The 11,361-nt window shown below is 44.0% G+C and overlaps 1 protein-coding gene across 1 annotated transcript in view; it reads left to right on the top strand.

Moving 5' to 3' along the window:
• The first annotated feature begins 6,629 nt into the window (after positions 1 to 6,629).
• Positions 6,630 to 11,361, top strand: part of Shisal2b (shisa like 2B) — an 11,610-nt gene continuing 6,878 nt past the window's right edge. Inside the window, exon 1 of the mRNA XM_055601919.1 lies at positions 6,630 to 7,198. Within this exon, the coding sequence (XP_055457894.1) occupies positions 6,995 to 7,198 (204 nt within the window). The 5' untranslated portion in view covers positions 6,630 to 6,994. The remainder of the gene's footprint in view (positions 7,199 to 11,361) is intronic.

Here is an 11,361-nt window from a genome sequence, read left to right as displayed (position 1 = left end):
TGTGTGTGTGTGTGTGTGTGTGTGTGTGTGTGTGTGTGTGTGTGTGTTATGTCTGTGTATCTATTGGTAGGTGTGCATTTATAGAGGTCATAGGATGACATTTTAGACTGAGTTCTCTTCTTCCACCTTTACAAGGGTCCTGGGCATTGAATTTAGGTAATTGGGTTCATACAGCAAGTGCTTCTACCTGCTGAGCCATCTTCCAACCATTTTCCTACTTTTTATTTTAAGGGAGAGTCTTGATAAATTGTTCAGGCAGGTCATGAGCTTTCAATCTTTTTACTTTTGCCCCCAGGGTAGTTCAGGCCAATTTAGCATTTTGTTTTCTTTAAAAAGTTTTCTTTGTTATGTATTACATTATTATTACTAATTTTTATTGTTAGTGACTTTCATGTTGCCTATGACAAAACACCATGACTCAGGTGGCTTATGAAAGAAAACATTTAATTGGGCGTATGGCTTTAAGAGGTAGAACCCACAATGGCAAAGAAAAGGAATGGTGGCCAGAGTAGCTTAGAATTCACACCTTGATCCACAAGCATGAGGCAGAGAGCAGTATCTGGGAATAGTGTTGGCTTTTGAAACTTTAGGCCAATCCCTAGCCTCCAACAAGGCCACTCTTCCTAATCATTCCCAAGCAGTCACTAACTGGGGACCAAGTTTTCAAGTGCCCAAGAGGGGCATTTCACTCGAACTGATACCACCATCACCATCGTCATCATCATCATCACCATTATTGTCATCATCATAATCAGTGGTGGTGTTTGGGATTGAACCAAGACCTTATAGGGGCTAGACAGTTGTTGTACTCCCAGCTATATCTATGTCCCTCTGTAATTTGAGACAGGGTCTTGAACCTACATATCTCAGGCTAGCCTTGAAATCATGACACTTAGTGCTGGGAACACAAATTTATGCCACTATGTCCAGAGGGCATTTTCTAAGCTGCTGTGAAGGCATAGTCTTGACCCTGCCACTGCCACTGAATCCTATCTGTTAAAAGGCTTCTCCTTTGGCTTGAACTTTGGCTAGTCCCTGCTGGGTGGAACCTGGATGATGTGTTTTGTGTTTTATCTCTATCTGAGAATGTGGGGGCTAAGATGTTCCTGTGACGTTTGTGTTAATCCCAGAGAATCTACTCACTGAAGCTACTGCGCTTTCTTCTGCTTCTGTACTAAATGACCGAATGTTCATTGTCAGATAGCTTCTGCCAGAAAGCTGTGTCATCTAAGATTGGGCTCTGGCAGTACACTCTCTTATTTCCATCCTGCCTGCCTCCAAGCTCTGTCCCCACAGTGCTCATTCTCCATCTTTCCCATGCTTATCAAGCACCACCTGTCAGTTTGTGTAGTCTGACTTTCCCTCCTTCAAGGGAGCATGCCCATTGATTAAGTAGCATCATTTCATTATTTTTTCCTGGCTGTAGCCCCCTTCCTCATCTCCTCCCAATCCCACCATCCCTCCCTTTTCTCCCTCTATGCCCCTCCCCTAGTCCACTGATAGCCTATCAGGTATCATCAGGACTGGCTGCATCCTCTTCCTCTGTGGCCTGGCAAGGCTGATTCCACCCCCCTCACCTCCCAGGGGGAACTGATCAGAGAGCCTGCCACTGAGTTCATGTCAGAGACAGCCCCTGATTCCCTTGCTAGGGAACCCACATGGAGACTGAGCTGCCTATGGTCTATGTCTGAGCAGGAGGTCAAGGTCCTCTCCATGCATGGTCCTTGGTCTCTGAAGGGCACCCTGGGCCCAAATATTTTTAGGTTCTGTTAGTCTCTTTATGATGTTCCTGCCCCCTCCAGGTCTTTCTAATCCACTCTTCTTCCATAAGATTCTCAGCACTCTGCCCAAAGTTTGACTATGAGTCTCAGTATCTGCTTCAATGCCCCACTGGGTAGAGTCTTCCAGAGCCCCTCTGTGATAGGCTCCTGTTCTGTTTCCTGTCTTCTGCTTCCAATGTTTGTCCCTCTGAATGATGATTAATCATCTTCCCTAGGGTCCTCCTTGTTGTTTAGGTTCTTTAAGACTAAGGATTTTAGTATGCTTATCGTATATTATATGGCTAATATCCACTTATAAGTGAGTATATACTTTGTGTGTCTTTCTGCTTCTAGGTTACCTCACTAGGGATGATCTTTTCTAGTTCTACCCATATGCCTGCAAATTTCATTGACAAAGAAACCAAAACAATACAATGGAAAAAAAATAGCATCTTTAACAAATGGTGCTGGTCTAACTGGATGTCTACATGTAGAAAGTGCAAATAGATCTATATTTATTATCCTGCACAAAACTAAAGTCTAAGTGTATCGAAGACCTCAACATAAAACTAGACACACTAAATTCGCTAGAAAAGTGGGGAAGAGCCTTGCACTCATTGGCACAGGAGATAATTTCCTGAACAGAACATCAGCAGCACAGACTCTAAGATCAACAAGCAATAAACAGGACTTCACGAAAATGAAAATCTTCTGTAAAGCAAAGGACACTGTCGACAGAACAAAATGACAGTCTACAAACTGGGAAAAGAGCTTCACCAACTTTGTATCTGACTGAGGGCTAATATCCAGAACATATAAAGAACTCAAGAAGTTAAACACCAGCAAACCAAGTAATCCAATTTAAAAATGGAGTATAGAGCTAAACAGAGAATTCTCAATAGAAGAATGGTTTTCCCCTGAAAATGTCCTGTGTGAGGCAGAAACTTTTTTTATTGTATCAACAGTTACCAATCCATTCACCAATGGCATGTTCTGGGAGTCCTTATTAATTGACTTTGTTGTGAATGTTATAGAGTGTATTTACACAAACTAAGATTGTTATAATGTCACCAGGCAATAAAATTGCATGGGACTCTCCCTACCTCCTGTATATGTGGTCCAACATTGACTGAAATGGTGTGGTGTGGTGTGGTGTGGTGTGGTGTGGTGTGTGTACTAGAAATTAACTCGAGGGTTTTGGATGCAACTCAGTTGGTAGCGTGCTTGCCTAGCATTTGGGAAGCTCTGTATTCATAAAAGTGCATACCTGTAATCCCAACACTGAGGAGCTGAAGACAAGAGCATCAGAAGGTCAAAGTTATCCTAGACTACATAGTAAGTTCAAAGCCAACTAAAACCGGTCTCAAAACTAAAATAATTTGAAGGCACATTCGCCAGTAAAGAACACTCACTCTTGAGTAACAGGGGTCCCACAAAACTCAAGAGTAGGAAGGAAATGACATGGTGCAGGAAAGAACTCAAACAAAAATCTCATGAAACCATCAACACTTTGTCAAACCCTTGTTTATTACTCCCCTCCCTCGTTCACTACCTTCTTTTGCCTTCCTGTATACATGATGGAATTTTAGTTCTATGAGATCAACCCTGGTCCTAACTAACTCTGGTCCAATCTCTGGCTGAGCCTGTGGCATGCTAGGAACCAGATTTAGTTCCCTTCCCTACACAACAAAACAAACAAAAATACAACACAATGGGTTCTGGCCATAGATATTACATAATACCAGATGGTGGTATCTGAGAAGGAAAATGGTGAAGAAGGCCTTGTGGGAAACACCCCTGCCCTGAAAAGCATAGCTACAGTGCAGGGAGGGAGTATTCAGGTGGAGCCCAGTGGGTTCTGAATTGAGATTCTGGAGCTGAGAATCCAGAAGAGCCATGGGTGGTTTCAGAACACAGTTTCAGAGAGGAGAAAATTGGGGTGACAGGGAAGAGCTTGTAGTCTAGCTTTGAGGCCACAAGAGTCTTCAGCTTAGTTCTGGTCTGTGTATATCTGGAAGGAAGCTACGAGGCTGGGAAAAGAAATGCTGACAGATTTATTGTTTCTGGTTTTATGTTGAGATCTTTGATCCACTTAGACTTTAGTTTTTGCAGAGTGATAAATATGGATCTATTTGCATTTTTCTACATGTAGACATCCAGTTAGACTAGCACCATTTTTTGAAGATACTGTCTTTTTTCCATTGTATAATTTCAGCTTCTTTGTCAAAAATCAAGTATCTGAAGGATTTATTTCTGGGTCTTTTACCTGATTCCATTGATCCACCATTCAGTTTCTATGCCAGTACCATGCAATTTTGCTCTGTAGTACCAGTTGAGATCAGGGATGAAGATACCTCCAGATGATCTGTGGGGAAGAGCCTTGAACTCATTGGCACAGGAGACAACTTCCTGAACAGAACACCAACAGCACAGGCTCCAAGGTCAACAATCAATAAGTGGGACCTCATGAAACTGAAAAGCTTCTGTAAAGCAAAAATCACTGTCATCAGAACAAAATGACAGTCTACAGACTGGGAAAGGATTTTCACCAACCCTATATCTGACAGAGGACTGATATCCAGAATATATAAAGAACTCAAGAAGTTAAAAAGCAACAAATCAAGTAATCCAATTAAAAAATGAGGTACAGAACTAAACAGAGAATTCTCAACAGAGGAATATCAAATGGCAGAGAAACACTTAAAGAAATGCTCAACTTCCTTAGTCATCAGGGAAATGCAAATCAAAACAACCCAGAGGTTTCATCTTACACTCATCAGAATGGTTAAGATAAAAAAAAAAAAAAAAAACTCAAGTGACAGCACATGCTGGAGAGGATGTGGAGAAAGGGGAACCCTCCTCCACTGCTGGTGGAAATGTAAACTTGTACAACCACTTTGGAAATCAATTTGGCACTTTCTCAGACAATTAGAAATAGTGCTACCTCAAGATCCAGCTATACCACTCCTGAGCATATATCCTAAAGATGCTCAACCATTCAACAAGGACATTTGCTCAACTATGTTCATAGCAGCTTTATTCGTAATAGCCAGAATCTGGAAACAATCTAGATGTCTCTAAATGGAGGAATGGATACAGAAATTGTGGCACATTTACACAATGGAATACTACTCAGCAATTAAAAACAAGGAAATCATGAAATTTGCAGGCAAAGGGTGGGAACTAGAAAAGATCATCCTGAGTGAGGTCTCCCAGAAGCAGAAAGACACACACGGTATATATTCACTTATAAGTGAATATTAGACACAGAATATAGGATAAACATGCTAAAATCTGTACATCTAAAGAAGTTAAGCAAAAAGGAGGACCCTGGGCAAGATGATCAATCCTAACTCAGAAAGGCAAATGGGACAAACATTTGAAGAAGGAGAAAACAAGGAACAGGACAGGAGCCTACCACAGAGGGCCTCTGAAAGACTCTACTCAGCAGGGTATCAAAGCAGATGCTGAAACTCATAGCCAAAGTTTGGGCAGAGTGCAGTCAATCTTATGAAAGAAGGGGGAGATAGAAAGACCTGGAGGGGACTGAAGCTCCACAAGGAGAGCAACAGAACCAAAAAGTCTGGGCACAGGGGTCTTTTTCTGAGACCAAGGACCATGCATGGCTATAACCTAGAATCCCTGCACAGATGTAGCCCATGGCAGCTCAGTGTCCAAGTGGGTTCCCTAGTAATGGGAACAGGGACTGTGTCTGACATGAACTCAGTGGCTGGCTCTTTGATCACCTCCCCCTGAGGGGAGAGCAGCCTTACCAGACCACAGAGGAAGACATTGCAGCCAGTCCTGATGAGTCCTGATAGGCTAGGGTCAGAGGGAAAGGGAGGAGAATTTCCCCTATCAGTGGCCTTGGGAAGGGGCATGGGAGGAGATAGGGAGGTAGGGTAGGACTGGGATGGGAGGGTAGGGGTCGAGGGAGTAGGCTACAGCTGTGATACAAAGTGAATAAACTGCAATTAGTAAAAAATTACTTAATTAATCAAAAAAAGAAATACTGAAAGGAGTGGAGGGAGCAATCCTTAGAGTTAGTTCCTATGGATCCGGAGATAGTGGGGTTTGCCAGCAGTGGTAAGCTTTGAAATTCACAGGGTATGGGGTAGAATATTCAGAAGGTACTGCTCTTAGAAGGGAAAAATTTAGTCCTCAGGTCCATGCTGGTCCTGCTTAACAAAGCTTAAAAACTGGGAAGAATCAAACTGACTCCAAATAACTGCATCCCAGAGCAGAGATTAGGAATATTTATAAGAATACAGAAATATCCAGCACACCAGTTCATGACATCTTTCTTCCAATGACGGCCCCGGCCGAAGGAAGGACGGACGCAGGAATTGAGAAGGAAGGATGCTCTGTCCTGGAAATTCTGTGAGCGCTACCCTCAAAACAAAGCTATTGTCCTAATACTCCTCAGTGTTGTTTGGCTTGCTACAGCACGCACACATCACTACTGTTATTTCAGAAGACTGAAAAAAAAAATCACTTAGGAAAATGAGAATCATAGGCAAAGTGGCTTCTGTGCTTCAGAAGTGATTGAAAGTCTTTCCCTCTCTGCCTCTCTCTCTCTTTTCTGCCATCTCTTGCCTTTCCTCCCTTTTCCAAGTAGGTTAGGTGAACATGGGAACACTACTGTATATGTTTAAAACACCTGCAGTTTGTTTTGTTTTGTTTTGAAAGAATGTTGTTACTTGACTTTGAACACCCGATGCTCTCTGTGAAGCTAGTTGAAAGCTTTTGTATTCAGCTTGCCTTCCTGCCTCGATCAATGGTCAACGCGGATACAGTCTCCGTGAGCCAGACCCTGTTTGCACGGTGCAAACCAAGATGACTCTTTGGCTGCACCTGTGTGAACGGCACCCATGTCCACCTCTGCTGTTCCTTCTGAAGGGAGTCTTCTGATGTGGTTATTACTGCAGGCTGTGGATGAAGTGAATACAAGCGGAAGGGAGTCCGCGGCGAGCAAAGAAAACAGTCGGAGAGAGAGGGAGAAGAGGCAGAGGGCTGGGCCACGCAGAAAAAGGGACCACTCAGAGACGAGACCCAGCAGCGAGGGCAGAGCTCTCCAGCACCGCGTGGACAGCGGGAGGAGAGCCTAGGGGGGCGCGGAGGCTGAGCGCCCAGCACTTGGACCCTAGATTGCAGGAGGCGCTCGGGGTCGCCCAGGCTTGGGACTTTGAGCGCTCGTTTCACGCACCTCGGGGTCCTGCTCAAGGCCGCCCGCGATGAGCGAGAGCAGCCGCCTGTGCTCGGGCTACTACAGCCTCAACCGCAGCTTCGTGGAGTCCTTCCAGTGCCCGCGGCGTGGCGACGGGGCCGCACTGCTCTACTGCTGTGGCTTCGCAGACCTCAAGTACTGCTGCAGCGAGCCGGGCAGCTACTTCCCCTACAAGCACAGCTACATGTGGAGCCTCAGGTGGGCAGGGCAGGCAAGGCAGGGCAGGGCAAGGCGGCATGGGCAGGGCAGGGCAGGGCTGGACAGGGCAGGGCAGGGCAGGGCAGGTCAAGGCAACCTCCTTCTGGATCTGGGAAAGTGACCAGTGGAAGACACAAAGCTGGGATCAGGGAGGTTTCCCAGCTGTGTTCAGGTCCTTGTCCTTGTGCCAATGGGGCCAGATTTCTGAATGGTAACTCTGCAGGGGACCCAGCAGGCCAGTAGCCACCCTGCGCATCCCAGCCCAACTCGGGGATCGCTGCTTGGAACAATCGCGGGAGGCTTTACTGACAAGACTGGAGGTTTTAATTACTCTTTAGGCGTTTGTTTGTTTGGTACATTTGAATGCAAGGGAGGCTTCTTTGGAACCCAGGTTAAGGTATTAAGGACCAGAGGAGTTCTTAGTGTCACTGGGCAGCTGGAGTCTTTAAAGGGTTTGTGTGTGTGTGAGTGTGTGTGTGTGTGTGTGTGTGTGTGTGTGTGTGTGTGTGTGTGTTGGCTTGTGCAGGTGCGTGCGTACATTTGGGCTTTACACCTTGCTCTTCTCAGAGGTTCGGACACTGATGCTGCCCAACCAAACTGCCGGGTCAAGCGTGGAAGGAAGAGCTTGGGTTGCTCTGATTATGCGAGCAGTGTGGCCTCTGTGAACCCCTTTCCTCTTCACCTGAACCGTTTGACCTTTGCCAGGTGTCAGGAGGCCTTACTTTCAAAGAACAGTCTTTCTTGCTCTTTTCCCTACGGTGGGTTCCCTGCCACCTCTTAATTCTATTAGTCTTTTATGCAGGTGCTTTCATGATAAAATGCTTCTCCTTAAAGACTACAAAACTTTCAAAGTTTAAACTTGATTCTTTTCTTTTGTCTACAGAATTCGTGAAATCCTAGAATTATAGGGAATAATTTCCACTCACACAAAACATCATAATCCAGAACTTGGCACACGTATCAAAACAACGGCAAACTTACTTCTTGAGGCAATAGAACAAGAACTATTTGTCTATATTGCAAACTTCAATATAGTCTCAAAAGGCATGGCTTCCTTCCAGGAAGTCAACTGACCAAGCTGTGCTTGAGTAGGACAAACTTGGCAGAAAATGATGCCAACTTATCCTCTGTAGATTATTTGGGGGAAGAAAGTGATGTGCTGCCCTGATACTTAGGCTTTTCCAGACAAGCTCAGCAATCCATCTGTGAATATTTGAAGGACTTTCTAATGGCAGAAGCACCTCTAGCAGAGAATGGCAATGCCTAAGTCAAACTCAATTGGAAACTGTGCCCAAGATCTTCAGTTCTCTAAATAGTCCCACAGGGACAGGCAGAAGAGGCCATAAAACCTTCCTAAGGTTTGTAAGAACAGAAAGGAGGAAGAAGCCTGCTGGGGTCTACCTTTGTCAGGACAAAATGGACAGTTAGCCCAGTGTCAGGGAAATAGAAAACAAGCACTTTAACTAAAGGCACCTGTTGGCAACATTGAACCAGCGGTTCCTGGGAATTACTGAGCTCTGAAAACACCACAGGGAGGTCACTTTATTATAGCTTCATTTCTCTCCTATTCTTTGCTCTCCAAACCTAATTTAAAATTCTCCAACTGAGAAAAATATTTCAGAAGTCACTAGCTGTGGAATTGAGATTGCACAGCTGCTAGAGAAAGGTGGCCACAGCTATCTTGAGGAGAGAGAAGATGCTAAGTAGGAAATGCATTGAATGGATGTGAAGGCAGCTTCAGACACTATCTTTTTTTATTTTGTTTTTTTTTCAATTTATTATTATTTATTACAATTTATTTGCTTGTATCCTGGCTGTGGCCCCTTGCCTCATCTCCTCCCAGTCTCACCTTCCCTTCCTCTCCTCCTCCTATGCCTCTCCCCATGTCCACTGATAGGAGAGGTCCTCCTCCCCTTCTATCTGACCCCAGCCTATCAGGTATCATCAGAACTGGCTGCATTGTCTTCCTCTGTGGCCTGGTAAAGCTGCACTCCCCCATGGATTGGTGATCAGAGAGCCAGCCACTGAGTTCATACAAGAGAAAGCCCCTGCTCCCCTTACTAGGGAACCCTCTTGGAGACTGAGTCTATGGGCTACATCAGCTTCAGACACTTTCTAACAGCTGGAGAAGCAAGTGCTATGGGATGCTGGGAAGAAGGATGATGTTCCCTTTCCAGAGTCTGTCCTCTTCTTTTCTTCCCTCCTCTTCTAAGCCCTTACATTGAAAGGATCTCCTTCAGTTACCTTTTCCAGGACTTAAGAAAATGAGGCTTATATTTGGCAGGGCCATTCATGGATGGATGGGTGCTGAATAAGTATTTGTTGAAATGACCAATTTAGGAGGCTCCTAGTTCTCTGTCTTTACATGGAGATCTGCAGCAGCAAAACAATGATTCTGTAATATGGAACCATGGCACTGAAACGGAGTTAAACAGAGTTTTGGGGTTCCTCCAAACTGTTGTCTTTTAAAATCTTGTGCATTAAACATTCATGATGTATATGCTGAGTTTCATTAGACTGACAAATTTTAATTTACTAAATCATGTTTTACTTTGAAAGTTATTTTCAACAACTGGGTTTCTCAATTCAGGAATCTGCCGGAAACCTCATCTATCTGCTAAATAATACTGAATGAACTACATTCTTCTGTGTCTGTGTCTAGGAAAGTGACGTTAACCCTCCCTGACAGTCTGCAGAAAGCAAGGTGCACTTTTTTTTCTCCCTAATCCTATTAGGGAAAGGACAACCGGCATGACACTGTCCAAGTTCAAACTCTGCTTGGACCCTAACATAAAACCCCCCAGTCTTCACTATACACATGGCTGTTTGGGACAGGGTCAATGCTGGTAAACCAAGCACATGAATTTGGAACTTTGACTCTATCTTGTCTGTACCTCAGGAGGTAATCTCTTGTGTGCAGGGGTGCTTTATCTCATCAGATCAAGGGAGACTAGAGTAAACAGTCTGTCGCCTTCAATACTGTTCTTTCTCTCAAAGTAGTGATGCTCCTAGCATCCCTGATCAAATTCTCCCTTTCTTTCCTTTTGGTAAAAGTCAAGCTTGCCAGAGGCATAATCCCTGAGAGAAAGCAGAAGTCTGAAGACAAGCCAGGAGGATAACGAAGACAGATCATTATCTTTCAGTGAGGCGCATTCCAAATTGCTACAGGCAGATCAATCATAAGTTAATTAGTATTTACTTTCATCTGTCGAATATTTTCTACAAACTAAACACATGTAGAGACTTAAAGTGTTCGCAACCGGCTGAAGTCTGCTCTTGAATAGCCTAACATCTAATTATGGGTGCTTACACATGACTCAAGAGACACACGTCTCTATACGGTTCAGTATGATGATGCTGCTTCAAATTCCCTCTCTTATTTAATAGTACTAGGTGCACAAGTTTTTGAAAACTGCTACTTTAGTGTCTAGCCATATGTATAACCACATAATGAATTGCTATAAATATGGCACAGAGAAAATGACAACTGGGTATACATTTGACTTTTGGAAAAAGGGACATGGATTTGTTTCCTACTGCTACAGACCATTGGTCTGTATGCCCTTTTAGACAGGAAAATCTCAGTGTTGAATGTGATTTTCTTATACACTCTGTAAACAGTTTCCTTTTAATTAAGTTCTCTTCTCCTTTGCAATCCTTCATATATATGTGTGTGTATGCATATATGAAGAGTCCAAGCTGCCGTGCTGCTGCAGCTGTGCTGCCATGACAGGCTTCATAAGATCCTGTAGGCCTGAGTTTCTGTTTCCTGGTAATGTTCCCACAGTTGCTTAGATCACGTTTCTATTTCTCAGAACACAAAACTATAGTCCATGGAAATGAGATGCAATAACTCAATAACCTCCAGGAAAATCAGAAACAATAATCTAGTAACTGCCATGAAAAGTCCCCAAGTACTTGACCAATCAAATTAAAGGTTAGTTAGAAACCTTTGCTTAACTAGTCAAAATGAAATTGTTACCTGGGCACTTTTTGTTAGCATGCTTTGTTACCTGGCACACCTTGTTCCTCGGACACTGCATGAAGTACCGCCCAACTCCCTAGATCAGCACCAAACAATCACTTTATGACAAGCTTGCTTCTGCTAAATGTGAACCAATCATGTACCTGTAAGTCCCGTTCCTTGCTCAAACCATAATAAAAACCCAGCTTTAG

Source organism: Psammomys obesus, unplaced genomic scaffold, assembly GCF_907164565.1.
Source record: "Psammomys obesus unplaced genomic scaffold, mPsaObe1.curated_primary_1811, whole genome shotgun sequence".
Classification (NCBI taxonomy): domain Eukaryota; kingdom Metazoa; phylum Chordata; class Mammalia; order Rodentia; family Muridae; genus Psammomys; species Psammomys obesus.
This window is presented reverse-complemented; position numbering and strand designations above follow the sequence as displayed.